The 21,200-nt window shown below is 41.6% G+C and overlaps 3 protein-coding genes across 3 annotated transcripts; 1 reads left to right on the top strand and 2 right to left on the bottom strand.

The window, feature by feature from the left end:
- Nucleotides 1-10,574: 10,574 nt before the first annotated feature.
- Nucleotides 10,575-11,386, bottom strand: MELLADRAFT_113593 (uncharacterized protein; the record flags this gene model as incomplete). The annotated part of the gene is made up of 3 exons (XM_007418299.1): nt 10,575-10,760; nt 10,852-10,933; nt 11,349-11,386. The coding sequence occupies 3 exons, from the start codon at nt 11,384-11,386 to the stop codon at nt 10,575-10,577; spliced, it is 306 nt and encodes a 101-aa protein (XP_007418361.1).
- A 4,791-nt stretch (nt 11,387-16,177) lies between these two features.
- MELLADRAFT_51024 (uncharacterized protein) lies at nt 16,178-17,730 on the top strand (the record flags this gene model as incomplete). Its single annotated transcript, XM_007418271.1, has 8 exons — nt 16,178-16,235; nt 16,329-16,417; nt 16,501-16,566; nt 16,650-16,682; nt 16,759-16,913; nt 16,976-17,031; nt 17,098-17,171; nt 17,327-17,730. 7 exons carry the CDS (start codon nt 16,178-16,180, stop codon nt 17,169-17,171), a joined length of 531 nt encoding a protein of 176 aa, XP_007418333.1.
- A 473-nt stretch (nt 17,731-18,203) lies between these two features.
- Nucleotides 18,204-19,167, bottom strand: MELLADRAFT_69357 (uncharacterized protein; the record flags this gene model as incomplete). Its single annotated transcript, XM_007418277.1, has 2 exons — nt 18,204-18,691; nt 18,765-19,167. 2 exons carry the CDS (start codon nt 19,165-19,167, stop codon nt 18,204-18,206), a joined length of 891 nt encoding a protein of 296 aa, XP_007418339.1.
- Between the last annotated feature and the right edge of the window lie 2,033 nt (nt 19,168-21,200).

The raw sequence follows: 21,200 nt of genomic DNA, 5'->3' as shown, positions 1-21,200 counted from the left end.
GCTACAGATGCACTTTAGTAATCAAAAATTGGAGCACATCTGAAAAAATTCGTAATCTCAAAAATTGGTTTTCAGCTAGTTTACAAGGAAAAAATCACCTGTATTCATCATAAGAAGTGCTGTACATCATATTATTGCGTCATTGATCACTTTTAGCTGTGAAAATTACATCATTTATTAGTAACAAAATCATTACATTGCGTCATCATAGGGTTTTTAGGGAATTTTGGGCGGATTTGATTGGTTTTGAGGCTGTTGACCATTGTAAAAGTTCTAGTACATTGTTATATATACTTTGAGAGGGTTTTGGGACTGTTGTTCCCCTTTTTTTTTCTTTATCATTTACGCCATTATTATTTTGTTTATCATCATAAACTTATTTTAATAGTACCTGGTCACTTAAATACGCCCTTTATTACAATTATAAAGAGAAATTTACTTTAGTTTTATAGTCATAAAGACTTATTGGGAATAATATCAATCAGATATTGCTTATTTCTTTTAGTTATCAATTGGGAATAACACTATAGCAGTGTTGATAGTAATACAAAGTGTGCTTTTGAAGTTAAATTACGTGTGAAGATATATTTCTCTGGTGCCTTATCAGTACTCAATACAACAGAGCTCTTTCTGATTGTGTTGTTTTAGAAGAGCAGTCCTTAGACAACTTCTACTAGTCATTTTATTAGTGGATTATCCTCTTCCAGCTCTGTATAACCCTTGTTGGGTTATAAGTTCTACACTGGGAACAAGTCGTGATGTGTGATACCGCATGCGTTAGCCAATTGGTAAATTTACCAATTCGCTAACGCAAAATGACCGAAAATTAACTACCGCGGGGCTAATTTTTCACCGGTGTGGAAAAGACCCCGCGTTTGCGGTAAATTTAACCTTACCGCACCCGACTTACCGCACGAGTGCGGATGCTCTCAGTACATCCATATGCGGAGACCCAAAGAGATTGCGTAAAGTAGGCGTAAGTCCACTCGGTTTGAATCCCAAGTATGTAAATTTTCCTCGCCATATGACAATGCACCATGCGACTTTGACTTACTTTGACTTCAAATTTAGCTTAACAAAGCCCACTCCGCGCGGCCGCGTCCGTCCGCGCCCTCGCAGAGGGTCTTGTGAGTTGTGACTAGTCGAGAAATTCTGGCGTGAACACTCCAAGGACTAAGTGTTGTTCGTGTTTTTGTGCTTCCCTCACAAAGGAACCTCACTTGATGCTGCAAGGAAGGTTGTTCATAATTGTCTTCTAGATGTGGTTCCCTATTCATAAACCAGGAAACCCTTCTTCATCGTGCTGTTTTTGAGCTTGCTTTTCAAGCGCTTATGTCCCACTAGTAAGTGGTGTCCAGCTTGTATGCGCACTGTCCGCAATTTTTTCACTTAAGGAAATTCTGACCAGAAATCACATTCTGCAAATTTTTTAATGCAAAAATGAAACATGCTCCACCAAATAGACACTTTAAATCTTGTAGAATGTGATTTCTCCCCAGAAATTGCTTAAGTGAACATGCCCTAAATCTAATTTAGGACTTTCTGTCAAAGACAGAGATTGTACAGGCAGAAATATTAAAAAGCTTCATACCTAACCAAAGTACCTCTTGGCAAGCAAGCCTGAAAGAGAGGGACTTATGGGTTATCCACAAAATTTTGTATGCAAGCAAGAACCTTTGGCTGAGGAGTTTTTCAACCCACAATGACTTCTTGGCACACAAATGAAAAGTCTTTGGATCAAAGAAAGGTCCTGTGTGCCTGCTGAACCTGGATACATTCATGTATCTAATAGTGTATTTGATGCACTTGTTGCACAGCAATGGAAGGCTAAAGTTTGCGGAAAAACCCAAATATCTGAGGAAGGTGTCCAACCTGTCACAAGCTCATACTGGGCAAGCTGAGATGTTACATGTAACCCCATTTTTCAAGTCTTTCTGCAGTGCTTTCCTGAAACCAACACTAGAGAGATTCCAAAGAACCAGTGTGCATAGGTAGAGTGGGAGCATATGACCTTTCTTTGGTCTAAAGACTATTTATTTGTGGGGTAAGAAGTTATGGCGGGTTGAAAAACTCACAAGCCAAAAGTTTCTTGCTCACATGCCAGATCTTGTGGATAACCCATAAGTTGCTCTCTCCCAGGCTTGCTAGCCCTCCAAGAGGGACTTTGTTAGGTTAGACCTCAGACCAAATTTTGGCCACACCACTCACTACCATTGTGACTTAGCATGTCTATGATGTCAGGCTACAAGAGCATGTAGAAACCAATTGTGAGCAGGCCCCCTGCAATGTAAAGTGAGGTTTCTTTGTAAGGCAAGTACCAAAATGCAGAAAATACATAACAAAATTTGATCCTTGAAGTGTCCACACCAGAATTTCATGATTAGTCATAAGCAGGAATGGTGGAGGATCCAACCTGGCAGGAGACAGAGACTACACAGGAGGCTTCATGGGAGATTCCAGAAATAAATGCCAAATGAAAATGTATTTTCATTTAAAAAATACAATGGCATCCTTTGTCACATTCCACCACATTATCTACTTGAACATATATCATGCTTATGTCAATGCTCTCATGTTTTGTTAAAAAAAATGTCCTTATTATATTTTTGGTCTTCATTTTTATATTTTATATCATTGTTTTGGTATTTATTATTTTTGTTCTTGTTCTTTGTCATGGTTGTTGTATTGTTTATCTTGTTCTTGTATCTCTTATCAGTGTTTTTGTATTTTATCTATCATCATGGTATTTTTGTGTCCCTTAGGCTTTAGCATTTTTCAATTTTTTATTGCTCTCAATTGAATTCCCATGAGTGGTTTTTCATAAGAAACTTATATGATCAGGTCCTGTGATCAAATGGTCACAAGATTATCCTGATGGAGTTTCCATAAGAGCATAGATCTGTTTGATCAATGAGTTTGGGTTTCCATGAGTTTTGTCAAATGACAATTAGTCAATTCTTGTTGATTTGTCAAGTGAACTTATGATCATACAGGAATGGACTGTAAAAGGCTAGACAAACACCTGACAGCTCCTCTTTGAGAAGAAACCAAAGGATTCTTGGAGTCTCCTCAAAGTCTCCTGCCAGGTTGAATCCTCCAACTTCCTGTCATAAGTTCCTTGGCAAGGGCAGGGACATGTGGACATGGAGAGGGCTTTTTTGATCTTATTCTTTTGATTTCACATATTGTACCAGCTTTCTTTGTGTGTGTTATGTATTGATCAGACCTCATGAAAAAATCTAGAAATCCAACCTGATTCTGTTCATATATGTGCCATTGTGCAATCCCCCTTGTTTTTGCGGATAGGTCAAAGATTATAAACCCCCCTCAACTTGAAAATTTCCATCATATCTTCAGCACTCCTTAACATTGTAATATGGGTTCCAAATTACTTATAACCTCGACACCTCAAAAACCTTTCATTACCACCCCACCACTCCCATCTTTGACTCCACCACCCCTCTTTCCTCTTGACATCATCTTATCTTGTACTTTACCCCTCTGACCCAATCTGAAGAGGCATCAACTATCTCAATCTACATTGGCTCCCAACTCACTTACACCCCTGTATCCAATGAAAATATATGCGCATCTTTCCAGGCTGCCAACAAAGGCCGGATCCGTTATCCTTGTCATGACTTGCTAGTTGCTCAATGCTCTGGATCTAGGTTACAATGGCTGGCTGTACTGATGGGGGCAATGCTCATTGCGATAGTGGCTCTCAACCCTGCCCCGAGTTTTCAAAAACCCAGTTGACCCAGTTGTTTTTTTGGCAGTAACTTTGTGTATCAAGTTGGCATTTGTTGACAGCTCCCAGCCAAAAATTCAACTGGGGCAACCAGGTTTTTTGAAACTAGGTCAGGTTTGAGAGCCACTGATGCTCTTGTGTGGCAGTTGAATTGGAAGCACTCAGCAATTTGTACTTCCCCTTGGAACCATCACATAACATCCCACTGAACAGCATCCTCTCAAGTCTGGCTCGCAGCGCTACCCAGCGCTACTAAGAGCTTTTTGAGCAGCGTAGCTCAAACCAAGCTCGGCCAAACCCAGAGGCAATAAGGGAGGCAGAGTTTTTTTTTGGTGACAATCCAGCGGCGAGAAGCGCTGCTTTTTGGAGCAGCGCTTCTCAGCGCTGCAGGCTAAAAAGTAACACAAAATTTTTTAATTCACAAATAAGAAATAAAAGATGTAAAATGTAAGGACTCGATAGGATGATGAGAGATGAGAGAAGACTAATGAGGTCCTTCTAGTACTAAGTAGATTGCAACGTGAGGACTATAGTCTGTGCTCGACAGCGTACAGGATATGAGAGCAAACATGTATAAGCATATGTAGAGTAGCCTTATACGGCTCATAACACCACTCCCCCTTTTATGACTCAACCCCCTCTTGACGGGCTAGCATCTTTCCACGGGTTAGCATTAAAAACCCAGTGGGAAAAAAGCTTTAACCCTCATGACTTTCTCCGTACCCTACAGTATCGAGTTTCTGCTTGAGGATATTTGAGATTGAATTCATTAACAAGTTCTTGCGCATTACTCATTGAAGCTTCTGGTTCCCACGAATCATGGTTAGCATCATATCCTTTCCAACTTATCAAGTATTCAATTTTTCCTCGTTTGATTCTTTTGTCTAGAACTTCGGCTATTTCGTATTCTTCATTATCTTCAATTATAACTGGTTCAGGTGGTGATTGATCTTGATTCTTTATCTTGCTGGCTTCAAATCTTCTTAAGAGTCCTACATGAAACACTGGGTGAATTTTCTCCATTGATTTCGGTAGTTCTATTTTATAAGCATTAGCAGACATGCGCTTCAGTATAGTGTAAGGGCCTAGCCAGCGATGTGAAAACTTAGCGGTTGGTCTTGTTGTGCTTATGTTTTTGTTATTTAACCATACTTTCATCCCTTCCTTCCAATTAGGCGTAGCTTGTACCTTCTTGTCATGTTGATTTATCATTGCTTCTTGCGTTAACATTAATGCGTCTTTGAGTTCCTTTTGGATGTTGGTAATTTGATCCATTCGTGCTTCTACCGAAGGGAGACACTGATCTCCAGTAGGTATGTCCGTAAAACTTACATTAAACCCGTAATTGGCCTTGAATGGTGACATTCCAATGGAGACGTGGTCGTTGTTGTTGTAGGAAAATTCAGCCATCGGTAGAAGAGTGCACCAATCATCCTGTTTGTAGCTTGTGAAGTGTCGGATGTACTGCTCGACTGCTTTGTTTGTTATTTCAGATTGGCCGTCTGTCTGCGGATGGTAAGCTGTTGAAGACTGTGTCGTTATTCCCAATCTTTTGTGCATTTCTTTTGTGAGTTTTGATATAAAGACGTTACCTCTGTCCGACGTGATGGACTGTGGGGTTCCATGAAGTTTCCAGACATGCTTAATCATTAAGTCAGCTAGTTCTTCCGATGACAGTGTTTTCTTACATGGTATAAAGTGAGCCATCTTCGTAAGGCGGTCAACTACCGTTAATATACTATCGTAACCTTCTGAATTAGGTAAATCAGTGATCAGGTCATAACACACGTCTACCCACGGTCCACTCGGAATTGGAAGGGGCATTAGACTACCAAATGGTTTTACAGTCCTTGATTTGATCCTTTGACACGATTGACATCCGTCTACATAATTGTTAATGAAGGCTTTCATTGATTTCCAGTAGTACCCCCTCTTGACTAATGCTAGAGTTCTCATTCTGCCTGGATGACCTGCTAGTCGGCTATCATGCCTTGATTTCAGTATTTGAACCTTCAGATTGTGATCATTTGGAACTACTATGTTTCCTTTGAAATATAAAACACCATTAATGTTCTTGTGGTCGTTCAATAGCTTTTTGAATGAAGATTCCTCGCATAGCTTTAGTACCTCAGTAATCTTGGGGTCGGATTTTGATTTGTTTTTGATTTCGTCTAATATTCTTGCATCATTCCATGCTAGTTCTGAATTTCCTTCCCCTAAATTGTAGTTGTTGTCAATTTCATCAATCTGAACATCTTGAATGATATCATCGTCCACTACCCATGATGTTATTAAGTCAAGTTCATCAATAAAAGCATCTGCTGGAAGGTTTTCTGGTTTAAGTAATCGTCCGAATGATAATTTTTCACCTTCTTTTGGCATCAAATCGGGTCGTCTTGATAGCGCATCCGGTTTTGTTGATTGTTTACCTGGTCGAAACCTGATCTCAAAATCAAAGCTTCCTAACGTCTCCGCCCATCGGGCTTGTCTTCTTGTGAGTTCTTTGGTTGAAATAAGTGATTCAAGATTTTTGTGATCTGTATATACGATTACGCTGAGCCTGTTCGGATTTCCTTCAAGATACTGTCTCCATTCCTTGAATGCGCTGACCACTGCGAGCAGTTCTTTATCAAATATCTCATAATTTCTTTCTGCTTTGATCAGGGACCGGGAGAGGAAAGCCACTGGGTGAAGTTCACCGTCATCATCTGAAATTTGAGACAATACTGCTCCTAACGCATAGTCGGAACAATCACATTCCAGTACGAAAGGCTTGTACGGATCTGCGATCTTTAGTATTGGTGCTGTAGTGAAAGAATCTTTGAGTAGCTGAAAGGATCTTTCACGCTCCTCTGTCCAGTTAAAAGTAGTATCTTTTTGAGATAATTCATGTAGTGGTCGAGCTATTTTTGAAAATTGATCAATGAAGCGTCGGTAGAAGTTTGCGAATCCAATGAACGTCTGAACCTCAGAGAGATTTTTTGGAGTTGGCCAATCGGTGACTGCCTTGACTTTTGTTTCGTCCATCCTGATTTGATTTCGTGAAATTATCAGTCCTAGGTATGCAATTTCAGATTTTGAGAATTTGCATTTCTCAGGCTTGAGCCATACATTTTGAGCTTTCAGGATGTCCAATACTTCTTTCACAACCGCTTTATGGTCCACCCCTGGTCTTGTATAAATAAGGATGTCATCTTGGTACGCTGCTACATTCCGGCCTATGTGACTTTTCAATATGTCCTGAATGAAGTATTGAAAAAATCCGGGCGCTCCGGTGGGACCAAATGGCATTGTGAGAGGTTCGAATTGACCTTGCTTGCAAATAAAGGCTAATTTAGCTTCATCACCTTCCCTTACTCGCAAGTTGTTGTATCCATTTCTCATATCCAGACTGGTGAATTCATCTGCATGAAGTAGACTGTCTATTAATTCCATCGTCAACGGTAATGGATATCTATTTTTTACCGTAACAGAGTTGAGTTTTCGATAGTCAAAGCAAGGCCTTAGGCTTCCATCCTTTTTCCCAGTGAATAGCACTGGTGCCGCCCATGGAGATGTTGTACGTCGAATCGTGCCGTTCTCTAGGCCTTTTTCAAGCATTTCGTCTAATACCTCACTTTCTTTTGGTGATAACGGAATGACTCTACCAGCCTGAGGCGTAGCTCCCGGTAGTAGGTTGACACGAAAGTCGTAGGGTCGGTGAGGAGGTAAAACACTTGATTTGCTCTTTTCAAACATGTCGAGGTAAGCATGGTAGCATTCAGGAACTAGTTCGGCTGCGGTTTGGACAGGAGCCTTCAATGCAATTTCTGCATTAAGCTTGGCAGATACATTCCAAGAAGTCGTAGAGGCTTGGATATGAGACAGTGATGGTTGCTGTTTGGGGAGTACTTGTGAGTATAGGCGTCTGGTTGGTGTAAGCGTACCGAGTCGTGCAGTTGATCTTGGTAGTTTTCCCTGTAGAAGAGAGGAATGCTTTTTCATTGTTTCACAAGGCTTGTTTGATTGGGCATTGAAAGACTCACTCTGCGGGGGTATTAATGAGTCTTTTACGATCTCTACCCCCTTGTCACTTTTCCTAGCTTTCCTCATTGGTTCCATCTCGTGGTCTTCTGAGGATTTTGGCGGATTGGACAAAGTCATGCTTTGAATGACTGCAGGTGATTCTTCTTGTGATTTGCTAATGGTCGGAGTTGTTTCAATAGACTGATGGAATTCTAAATGGTGTTTAAGCTTGCAACTGGTTTCTTTAACTGAATTTAGAGGAGACAAGAAATACTCACATTGCGGGGGCATTGATGAGTCTTTTACGATCTCTACCCCCTCGTCATGTTGCCTAGCGTGCCTATCAGGCTCCAAAGTATGGTCCTTCAAGGAGGTTTCCGGCCTTGACGATGTTGCTTTTGCAACAGCAATGTTGAGAGTCGGACCACAGGCTTTTGACAAACAGCTTTCATTCCAATTGATTCGTGAATAGTTGCGTTTTATCCATGGCATACCCAGGATCAGATCGTACTTGTCTCTAAGGGATGTGATGATGAATGTGGTTGGGTTGGTGTCGTTGTCGATGAGGTAGTCGCCAGTGTGGGTAATTTGAGATTCGTGTCCACTGAATCCGGTTACCTTGTGGGAATGTGGCAAGGGAGTTGTACAAAGATTATACTTTCTCACAAAATTGAGGTTCAAGGCTTCATGGGTGGCACCGCTGTCAATTAGGGCTCGAGCAGTGAGTGTTGTGTCAGAATTTGGGTCGTGGAGGGTAACATGGTTAATAATACGAGTGTCTTTCATTTCAAGGCTATCAATATCACCAACTTCCACACCTAAAGGTATTTTGCTCGGGGGAGGCACAACTAGCACTCCCGAGCTTCTCCATTTTTTGACAATTCTGATCTACTCAAGTTTGTATCACTACTCTTGACTTCTGACAACTGATTATCCAATTCTGCAATTCTAGCTTTTAATTTATCAACTTCATTATTTCTAAAACCACCACCACCTCCTCTTTTCTTTCTCTTCGCAATATAACAATCAGCAATCACATGATTTGTCTTTCCACATTCATAACAAGCGCGGTTTGCAGCCCTCTTCCGATATTCCTCTTGCGAGATATTGATTCGATAAGCTGAGCAGTCCATTGCATCAGGATCAGCAATAGGAGTTGATGACGGACCGGTAGCCATTGTTAAACTTTGAGAACGATTGTTTAATTTATTATCAACTTTGATTGCAAACTGAGACATTTCCTCTACACTTTTGAACTCTTGTTGAATCATATATATTCTGATTTCACGCTTGAGACCTTGTTCGAACTGAGACATTAAAATGTTTTCCGGCCATTTAACGATTAAAGAGAGCTCAGAAAACGTGATCCAATAATCGGACACTGCTCTAGTTTGCTTTAGATTACGAATCTCATTTTCAGCTTTTGGAAGTCTTTCAGTATCAAAGAACGTCGCTCGGAAGGAATTGGCAAATTTAGTCCAATTTACAAGATGAGCTTTTTCTGAATCTAATAATTGATCCGTGAAAGCTTGACCCCAAATGCTTGCTTTTCCAGTCAAATAAGACAGCGCGAACGCGACTTGAGCTTTTTCATCGGCGAATGACGCAGAGTTCATTTGCATGTAAATTCCGATTTGATTCATGAAGATTTCAGCCTTAGATCCTTTAGATCCATCAAATTTGTCTGGGGTTGCGATTTTAGGCGGTCTAACTTGTTGCACTTGAGTATAGGTAGCACCAACGTTTCCAGGAAACGTTGGGATGGTCGTGGAAGACATCAGAGTAGAGACTTGAGCTGCAGGAGCTGATTGTGATTGTTGAGTTTGAGTTTGTTCTAACTGTAACAATCTCTGCTCGACTTCTATACGTTTGGCGTCGGCAGCACGTTGATTGGCTTCCGCCTCTTCTCTCCGGCGGGTTTCGTCATTCAATCTAGCCGTCAAATTGTTAAGTTGCTGCATGATTCCAGCTAAACTTGCTTCTGACATGTTAACTTCCGACATATTGGGATCGATCGTAGGTTCGAGAGCGTCTAAGAATTCGGATTCTCGGCCTGTAGAAGTCGTAGAAGTCGGGCTTTGGGGGGTGGTGAATTCCGGCGTGGTGATTGATTATATGAAAGGCTGATGATTAAGCTTTGATATTCGCGCTTTAACAGAGTTTGAAACTTTAAATTGCCGAGGGGATTTTCTAAACTTTCTAATCTAATTTTTGTTAATTTCCAACTTCTTCGTTCTTCACTTTTTTCACTTTGTCTTGACTAATAACTTTAATCTTCTTTTCTTTAAACTTTGATCTATTTTAAACTTTTTTCTTCTTTGCTTTTCTAATTTAAACTTTTGCTTGTTCTTTAATTTATTAACCTTCTCCGATCTCTTGGATTTAAGACGTTGCAATATGTAAGGACTCGATAGGATGATGAGAGATGAGAGAAGACTAATGAGGTCCTTCTAGTACTAAGTAGATTGCAACGTGAGGACTATAGTCTGTGCTCGACAGCGTACAGGATATGAGAGCAAACATGTATAAGCATATGTAGAGTAGCCTTATACGGCTCATAACATAAAACAAAGCATTGCGAGTAATGACTGATACAAAGATTGAGTTTTATTTTTGGAAATGGTTGCTTTGATTATCAAAAAAAGGAACTGACATTGCAATTGGATAGGTATACCGCCTGATCATGGTGATGAGCTTTGATGTGGATTTGACCAGGGTTCATGATTATACGTCATAACATCTAGAATGAGATGTAAAGTATCAAAATCAATACAAAGTCTTAAGAGCGAGATGTAATGATGAGATACATACAATCATTATTTCATGAATCAAGTTGATAATCTAAATCGAAATCCAAGCAACAAGCCGTGATATCAATCTCATCTTGATAATTATATTTTTGACTTTCAAGTTTGGAAGATGATTTCTTGATTTCTTGGTTTAATGACTGGATTGTAAGTTCTTTAAAATTCGAAGTCAAATGAATAGGAAATCGAATCAGACATGGCTATTCTAAATGTAAAACGATCAATAAAATTAGTATGATATCAAGAGTTTTTAGAATCGGAAAAATGATATAATAGAACACAAGAACTGACCTGAAGTGATTTCCAATGTTCTAATGTTGATTTTGGCAATGGTTTACGTTCAATCTTGGTAGTTTGCCACCAAACTGGTGAACTTGATATGATCACTAACCAAAAGCTCAGTATGATTTTGATTCTTGGGATCGAAAACCAATACAAATGGTGGCTGATAGGGTAAAGCAGCGAGACCTGTATGATCTCCGATCGAGCGGCGAAAGGCGTGGCGGTAAACTTCCTGGGACCAAAATGGCAGTGCGCGGCGTAGCTACCCGGACCCTGCGGCTCCCGGGTTGAGAGGCGATAGCGCCGAGCGCAGCGCCTTGCAGCGCTCCGCGCTGCTGTCTGCGCTGCGAGCCAGACTTGATCCTCTGCTCAAATATCATCAATATCATGGCATCTAACATTGTCAGCAAGGCCACTTGGCCATGATGAAGAAAGATATTTATTTCCTATTCACATTGGCACGCACAAAACAAAGGCTTTGTCTCATCTCTTCCAACTTGGTCTACTTGCACAGTCCCTCAATTGTACCCTCATTTGTCCACATGTAGGATCAAGCTACATCTCTCAATGCGGACCTCATCCCTTCGAGACTTATTATTCTTCACATGCACTGGCAAGGTGAAGTATACATACTATCAGTCAAAATGAAGTAGAGGGAAGGATTGCTAGTTCATTCAGAGCCCAGGCCTTCTCTCAAAAGTCTGTCTTTTGATCACTTACCTTTTTGAATATTTTGGCTGCTGAAGGAAGTATTGCCAAATCTTGATGTGTCTCAGCTGAACTGCAACACAATCTCATAATTTCTCCAATTTTACTTCAGATAAGTGGTGCAATTGGTTGGCATCATTCTGAGACTTCTTGTACAGTCATCTCTCCAAAAATCCATATACCCAATAAGCCATACTTTTTCGAGGCCAACCAGAGATGAAAAACCCATACTTTTGGTGTGATTTAGGTCCAGGCTGGTGGAAAAACTTAATTCAAGATTCCTTACTGTACACGTCCCCACGCCTAGGATTTGTAATCATCGGGTTTGCAACAGGCCCCGGCCCCGCCGCTGCAGAACTTGAATGATTACGTAAACCACTTGGAGGGGACTGTACTGTACAAGTAGACACAGAAAGTATGTGTCACCCTTGGGGCCAAAATATCACCACAGCATGTGAATTGTGAGCCAGTCTGGCCCCGGGGATGATCATTCAAGTTAAAGGCAGACCGTGTTCGGCGGCAAAACTCCAAAAACTCCCAATCCCTACTCCAAATTTCGAGGTTTACGCGTTCCCACCATTTAATCTCTTTTTTACGCGGCTGAAGCCTCCTCCCACTTCATTTGTCATTCCTCACGAATGAATCCCCAACCTATTGTCCTCACAGTGTCTCTTCCCAATCGCTTGACAGCTTGAACACCGCTCTTGATGCATAGGGTCCCAGGCTTGGCTCTCAACAAATCACATCTCGATTATGACGGTGCTCGACTCAATGGTTGATTCACCACTCACCCGTCAGCTCATCACAGTCATCGATCTCTTTTCTAGCAATTCATTAAATCGAGGATTCTCATATTCACAACAACGTCAAGAAGATCATCTCAAAGCAAATTTGACTTGAATAGCGATGATTTACACAAAGTACAGCAAGCTTAGAAGACACTGTTGCATTCAATAACCACAAAGCCCATTCCTCAATCAAGTTGGCCAGTTCGGCTCTTCAAGTCAATTCTTGGGATCTTGACAGACTTTCTTGGCTTTAATCGATTCATTGTATTAGTCAACTTGCTCTTGACAGCGTTCTGTACGGATGCAAGCTTCAGGACTCACACTGGGGGCGCAGAAACAAAAACGCGCCAAACGACGCGCCTCGCGCCTAGGCGCGAGGCGCGCCCGAACAGCTCGAAAAATCGGTCGGCGCGCCCACATTGGGTATGGGTATCCAAACCTAACAAACATGGCGAGGGGGGCTCTGTTAGGTTTGATTCTACCATCAGATATGCCCCCAGGTTCAAGGATCCTTCTGAATTCATGTATACTTTGAATATGGATCCGTATACTGGTCATCTTTTTATCCGGTCAACAATATGCCAAACATTCAGAAGCCACACAGTGCACCTGTGATTGGTGCACCTGGAGCTTGGAACCCCAAAGATGTCAATTTTGGCTAGTTGTATCTCTTCTGTCATCTTACTTTTCGTTTATTAAAGCACTTCAAGATCTGAATTTTTCCAAAGACAAGCCTTTCTCAAGTTTGGCTCAATTTTTGCTCTAAAAAATCGCGCCTGGCGCGCCAGCAGCGCCTAGGCGCGGTTTTGATTCGAGAAAAGGCGCGTAGGCGCGCCTTCTGAAAAAAGGCCGCGCCCCCAGTGTGATTCAGGACTCATTTTTTCAATGGTGAAGAAAATTCAGCATTTGTGAGAATAGGAGCAGTAGGTGAAAATTGGGTCAAGATCTATGCTCGAATTCCACCTTGCGGTCAAACAGGTTCAGAACCATATAATTCTGATGAAATTTCAGTGGGTGCCGTCGTCATCTATTGACCAACAAAACCTGTTGGGGATTGAATAGTAAGACCCGAATTGTTTGCATCTAATGAAACTAACTGGAATTCAGTAGTTAAGATTGACGATTTATGGCCTGGTACTTGCTTCCGAAGCTACGCGGCACAACCTTGACCGTACGAATTAGATCGGTCAACATCCTTGGAATCCCCCAACGCACATCATGATCGGTTCCCTGCCGTGAGACGCTTTAGGACAATCTCTGATCGACGCCTCGCATCTAACGCGGTTGATGAAGGGTTTTTTCATTTGCATACATACACCAGCTGTATCAAACGTGCGTTATTCTAACTCATAAGCATTTTTGTATACCCAGATCAACTGATAAGTCTGTTTGACACTTTTTCACAATGTGCAGCTGGGTTTCCTCTCAACCCTCTCAGATCACCCCTTCATAATGATGGAGCAGAACAGCTCGCCAAAATTGCTCATGAGTGACATTTGGACTTTGTATTGTTCCTTGGTGATTTCATCTATGCCGACTCGCCTTTCTCCGCTGGAAATTGTGTACAAGATTATTGGAGAAATTACCGACAATCGTACGCAAGCGCAGGATCGAAAAAGGCAAAATATTCATTGATACTTGATTTTTCAGTCATTGGGGATTGTTGGGTAACAGACGGACTCGGAAACTCAAAATACATCTAGCAACCCTCGACGATGCGGGGTGGTAACTTTCAGATCGACTGGCATGATGTTTAAGAGATTGAAGTTCAAACAGGTAAAGATGATTCTTCCCGCATGCTTTGTGAAAGATATGTCTATCAACATCGAGGGCTAACCATTTGGCTTCCTCGCTGCATCTCTTGTGTATCTTTAAAATAAAAATTGTTTTTTAAACAATTCTCTCTGCTAACCCATATTGTGCCCCCAGAATAGGATTTATGGGTTATCAGAGAGATCCCAATAAGACATACTCCATCAAAACCCATACTTTTTGGAGTCCATAAAACGGTATGGGTTTTTGGAGAGACGACTGTAGTGTCTTTTGAGACTCTCTTGTTGACCACTTCACAGCACAACAATGTGTACTGTCTCTCTTTGCAGATTGGAAGTTGCTCTATCCCTTGTTTAATCCCATTCTGACCTACTACCATCTTGAACACAATTGTCTTTTAGATTCACTCACCAACAAACAGGAAGACCTTCTTGGCAACCCTTCAAACATTTTGGGGATTGTGGAAAGGCTGGTGTTGCCAAGAATGAATTGGATCTCAGTGGGCGCAGGCAATGGAGACAGGACTTCAAGGTGCTCATGAAGATGTTCTAGCTACTCCAGACAGATTGTAAAAATGCACAAAGAATGTGAAACAAAGGAAGGCAGACAGGTGAAGCGTGAAGTCGGATTTTGAGGATGAAATGTGAGATTAATTTTGTGTAAAGGTCTGCAATAGTTGAACTGTTAGGATTTCTGACTGAAATATTACTGATGGTTATGTACAAGATTTAGATGTGTTGATAGGCATTGAAAGAACCATCTTGATTATATCTTGTATTTGATGTTGTAATTTTTCTTAGTTGATTAAATCTGCCAAAATGAATTTGCTTACTCTTTGTTTGTGATCAGTGTGGGTATGCCAAATTTTATAGCCCTTTTTTCTGGCTGAAATCCCTTTCTATTTTTCCTCCTTGCTGCAGTCTTATTATCTGTCAAGTTACACCATTTATTAAACATCAAGAAGAACAATCAACCCTATTGGTGCTGGAATCTTCATCCTGAATGGAGTCTGACTGTCTTTGGTGCACATTGTCTGCTATGAATTGCTTTTATCAAATGCAATTATAAGTAGTATCCAAAGCCTAGACCAACCTATGGACTCTCCGTAGGCCAAGTACAGGAGAGTCATGATCAGGTGAAAATCTTGTGCTAGCATTTTATCTTCAACGTACAAGTCTCAAACAGGAGTAGTAAGTTATCATTTCCCCTGATCCCAATAGATGTCTAAATAGACAGGTGGTGGGTAACTTGAAAGTTATTCTGAATTTTCCTTCCCTCAATGTGCCTAGTGATTTTTGTCATGAATCCCTTGTGAGGTACAGTTCAACCTGTTGACACTTTAAGAAGCATGAGTTTAGACTAATTTATTCATCCTCTTTTCTTTTTGTTCAACAAAACTCCATGATTTTGACTGAATAAAAAATAATCCTCATCATCAATTTCTTCCATCTCCAGAAAGCCATATAACCAAAATTACCTCTGTTCATCTGAAGCTTACTAAAGACTTTGAAAATTCCTCACAAGGGGCAAATCTTGAAACTAATTTCCCTTTGGGATTCAAGTTTTGTGTTTGACTAAGTTGTTATACCAGACAAATTTCAACAATGATCCCCAAACACGTTGCTTATATTATAAGATTGTAGCTAGCAGATTGTGTTTCTTCCTTCAAAACATCGCGTTTTCTATGATCTTCACTCTGAAATATGTATGTCAAGTTACAAGCTGGTACGATTCATCCTTGATATCACTTTGTCTCATTTCATCAATGAATCCCGTCTTGATGCGGGACGGTGTGACTGAGTCAAGCCAACCTGATAATCAGATTCTTGGCCACAATAAAAAGTGAAAAGTACCGAGCTCCGGTAAGCATGGTAGCGATACCCGAAGTCACACACACAGCCACCGCCGGTATCGAGTGAGCTGCGTCATATTGAACTTCAAGTACCACACTCAACTGGCCGAATCCCAAAAGCGTTGCTTATCAGCTTTACCTACTTCGAAGCAGGGATTGAAAGAAATTCAAAAAACAATCATATTGAAAACAACCCTATCACCTTCAATCAAATATGGGTATCCTTTGGTCTCGCCTGTTTGGAAAAGAAGAATTGAAACTGGTAATTCTAGGTATCATTCATTATTAACGAATGAGATCGACCCATCTGAAGTTCGACCAACTTAACTGATGAAAATGTGTCATTATATTTGTCCCATCTTTAGGACTCGATAATGCTGGAAAAAGTACAATTCTATACAAGATTACTATGGGTGAAGTAGTTGCTACTGCACCTACAGTAGGGGCGAATCAGGTTAGTCTTTTGCTTGGAGACCCAATTCTGAGCGCAATTTGGCTTAAGCTGGATACACTTCAAACTTGACCCGAAACCTCCAGGAACTCTTTGAATATAAAAACTTGAAAATTCGAATGTGGGATCTGGGCGGACAATCGAGTCTCCGGGTAAGCTGCCTTTGGAAGCTCAGTCGCATTTAAACCTCACGGCTTTTCAAACCTGATGATTGATTATATTTTTCCTCATCAAGTCAACTTGGTCATCTTATTATGGGAAATCAAAGGTCGGCTAGGTTTGTCATCAAGGAGATGATGACTTTTTTCGATCACTGATAGACCTTCTCTTTTGGGATGTTGAAGGCGTTGATCATGGTTGTAGATTCAACAGATCGAGAAAGGCTTTCACTAGCGAAAGATGAACTACATCGGGTAGCGACGGATGCAGCTCTTACCCCTGAATCAGGAGCAGCACCGGCATGCCTTTTGATCATGGCTAACAAACAAGATGTAAAAGGGTGGGCCATTCTCAAGTTGTCATGTTTGGACGGAATCTCATCCACATTCATATTCTTCACAGATGTATGACTCCTGCCCAGGTATCAGAAGGTCTCGCCCTCACTGAATTGCGTGATCGTAAGTCACGCTTTACGGGTCTGTTTTTGTCTGCTGCTAACTGACCCCGGTACAATTGATTGACAGGGCAATGGCAAATTGTTGCATGCTCGGCCCTCACAGGAAAGGGTTTAATGGAAGGCATGGATTGGATTGCGTGAGTCTTAATAGCGTTTGATTTTGCTAGATAACACCAATGTTGATACCAGTTCAAAACTGCTTTTGCACATACAGGAACCGTAAGTCTGCGCTTTTCAAGTGTCAACTGCTGAAATAGAAAGTTCTGATTCGCATGATTCTAATCTTCGACTCACAGAACTTAAAACCTGAAACAGGTTTCCCAATCTCGAAGCACAAATCAATCCTTTCAATCCACTATCTTCACCTTCTCATCCGCTCTGGGACATCCACGACTAGATTCCGATTAGGTTTTGGAGATCATATGGACTTGCATTACTTTCTTCATCAATGTGTTCAAGTTTCCTTTTGCTTTCCTTTGACTGTTTTTCGGGTATCAGAAATCGATATTTGTGGTTTTCTAGGAGTTTCATTGGTGGGCTAATTTTGCAATCAGATGTAATATCAGCGGCTATATGTGAATGTCGTCATTTGGGCAACGACGTGCTGGTAATGATCACCTCCCCTGCCTCGTGAACCACCCACATTGCGGACGCCAGGTTATGGCACAATCGTTATCTTCCACATTGCTAGGGTGCTCTTGCAAAGAATACAAGGCTTGGCATGCTCTTGTAGGCTACTCGAGTCATCGTACATTACCACTGGACGTGCGACTATCGAAGATTTGGGCAAATGTAGGCTTATGAAGTGCTCTATGTTACAGATTGCGGCTATCAGTCCAGATCTATCTCAAGTATTTACAATTTGAAACAGATATGTAGCTACAGAAAAAAGAAATCGTCTAATACATCATTCAAGAAAACTCGAATGAACACATGTAAACAGCATTAGAAGTGTTCATGATTACAAATTGGTATTGAATTAAGACCACCAGCTCACAAAGAAAAGGAAAATAAACCATAAGAACAAAGAAGTAGACAAATAAGTATGAATTACTGATGATGAAACGGACAAAGGGTGAGATACGGAGTTGAGATGAAAAACAATTCATAAAGATGAACAGATTGTAAGTGTTGAACATATGAACAAAATCTCAACGGTGAATTTTTGAGAGATCATTTCTTGGTTTTGCGTTTTTCACGCCTAAAAGTAGATAACCGATGACGACGTGAATCTTCATCTTCATCTTCATCCCAACCTGAAGTAGGAGTTTGAGGATCAAATTCAGCAGGAAGAGTCGCGCGTCTGCCATCAGATTTATAAGTTTGAGCAGGATGTTTTAGAATTGAGGTCGGTAGGTTTCTACTATTGGCAGATGAAACAGAGTCTATGGAATTGCCCTTTTCTGGATCGGTTGGTAGTGGTACATCGACTTCAGGTCTTGAGTCTTCAGTCGGGTAAATTAAATCATTGAGAGGCATCGTGAAGATTTTAAGCGTACCACGACCGCGATGATGAAAGTAGAGGATTACAAGGAGGATTGAGTATACGAAGAGTAAGATGAATAGCGTGAAGGTAAGTCCAATGGTCTTTGAAAAGAGAGCTTGTAATTGAGTTGGCATCTTGGGTGAGTTGCCAGTAGGAGCTAATCCGGCACCACCGCCTGTGAGGAAAGCAAAACGTCAGTTTCGATTCTCTGGTTTACAAAACAGGGTCAAATGATAAAAAAGACGAACACATAAGCAGAAATCCTATGATCGAGACCCAAGCCAACTCAGAGACCACGTAAGTGAGGAACGCCGCCACTTTGAACAGTGGTGCGACGATGATGATAGGCATAAGAGTTGTGAGTAGGACACCCAACATGATAAGGAAAGGAACTGATTGGCGTCTGGAATCTTCAATGCCATTGGGTAATGGTGTATTGGGGGGAACAACAGAATCCAGTGAGAGTCGAAAGAATTGAACGCAATCTGCTAAGTGAGCAATGCTCATGATCCAAACTACCAACCAAAAAGTGAGTCGAATGATGATAAAGGGCTGTTTTCTGATTGTTAGTCTGATAATTTCAATGGAGGATTTCAAAGTTTCGTCCATTCTTCGTCTTTGTGGTCTTGATTGCGTTGAATTCTGATCCATATTTGTTATTGGTGTGTTGTGTTTGGGCGTTGGGGTTTGGTGAAAAAGTGTAACCCTCGAGGCGCAATGGATAAAATCGTGTCTTTATTTATATAATTGAAAGGGTTGCAAATGATTGAAAGTGTTCTTGGCCCCTGACCTTATTTTTGAAGCGAAGTTAACGTAAAAAGGGTAACCTCAATGAAATTTGCTGAGCTGACCTCGGCGTTTGGTAGGGTGTTGCAATGAAATGGAAAATTAAAAAGGCGTCAAGCATGTAAGAAAGAAGGATCTTGGCCCAGTAACGTTAATTTTGTCAATCTCGAGCCTCACTACCGTGGGTCTGGTTAAAAAGGCATGACATCAATGATTAGTCGCCAGGGAAGGGAAGGTGGATGCGATGAACGCAGGAATGAGTGTCAGGGTCCGAGTGTCAGAAAGCCTGCAAAGCCAGAGGAAGGATTGAAGGTAAAGTCGTCGATCAGGGTCGGCTGAGCGTGTTATAATAAAATTGCTCAACACAAGCGATGAAAAGAACCAATGTCGATCAAAACGGGCAAAGGATGCCAAGATGCAAACGGAAGGTTATAGATCTCGAGAGCAACTCCCGGATGGAGTTGAGAATAAGTTGCAGAATTGCACCGTTGCTAACTTTCCATATCTGGATCACCATGACCTTCGAGCCCTGGAGTGACTTATAAAAGTAGCTGTTGAGACCCAATGACTTGTTGATGAACCAGGTGTGGACTTTTGAACCACGACATAGCACATTGCGGAAGGCGTGTATGGTGGCAGAATGATTTATCAAGATCATCCATTATCACCATCTCAACATTCCGTTTTTTTCTTGAAGTCATCTCCTCGGTGGCTTCGACAGGCGCATACAATCATCAAACGTGAATCGTTTCAAGAGTGACAGGGGAAGCGGCACGGTCTGGCACAGGTTCCTCCTGGCACGGCAGTTCGAGAGAGCAAGAGGCTGAGCTCAAAGTAGAAAACACGTTATCACATAGGCTCTTTTGCTTTTCGAGAAAGCTTGCCATGCGCACCACTATTACAGTCGTCTTTGACATAACCCATCTGTGCTGTAAGCCATACTCACAGGGGCCAAAATAGATACTCACATACATGTGAGCGTTGTAGACTTTTTGGAATTCTCCAAAAAAGATTCATTTTCTTTCAGATTGATTCAATTCACAATCTTGTTTGTGTTCAGGTGATCATCCTGTGGTTCTCATATTTTACTTGACATTTATTGAGAAGGCTCATTTCCATCTTGGATGAGCAATAACTGATTCCCAATGAGTACTCAGGATCAGCTCATGAGGCACTGAATACTCAGCAATTTGTTCAAAATGAAGATGAGCACATGAACTATACCTTCCTGAGGCTTCATTTTTCAGTGAAGAAGCCTGCCCAGGGGCGTCCCATTTGAGCTGCTCAGCAAATACTCAGTAGCATCCCCTGACTGGATCACTGATGGGCCGGACTTTTCTCAGACTTCCTTGCTAAGGAATGAAGCCTGATAAAAGCGTCATCCTATCTGCTCATTGCTCAGCTAATCCTCAGTGATATCCCCGGATAAAGTTTTTCACACTGAGGGGCTGAGATCAACTGAGCAGCCCCTCAGCCAATACTCAGTGACATCCTTTGGATCCTTCTGATCCGGCCAGGAATGTCCCTGAGGACTAGCTGAGCAGGCCCTCATCCAATGAGCAGTGAAATCCTCCGGATCCTCCTGATCTCAGGGATGCCCCTGAGGAATAACTGAGCAGCCCCTCATCCAATGAGCAGTGAAATCCTCCGGATCCTCCTGATCTCAGGGATGCCCCTGAGGAATAACTGAGCAGCTCAGTTGAACGAGCAGACGGGCCTCAGGCTTCATTCCAGAGCCATGAAGCTTGAGGCAAGCTTGGCGCTCTGTGATCCATCTGGGGGATACTTCAGAGACTTAGCTAAGGAAATACTCAGTTCAGCTCAGCCCCTAAGCTATACATTGGTGGCATCCCTTGGAACTTACTGAACCAGGGAATGCCGCTCAGGATCAGCTGAGC

Source organism: Melampsora larici-populina, assembly GCF_000204055.1.
Source record: "Melampsora larici-populina 98AG31 unplaced genomic scaffold MELLAscaffold_88, whole genome shotgun sequence".
Lineage (NCBI taxonomy): Eukaryota > Fungi > Basidiomycota > Pucciniomycetes > Pucciniales > Melampsoraceae > Melampsora > Melampsora laricis-populina.
Note: the sequence above shows the minus strand (reverse complement) of the source record. Positions and strands in the feature narration are given on the sequence as shown.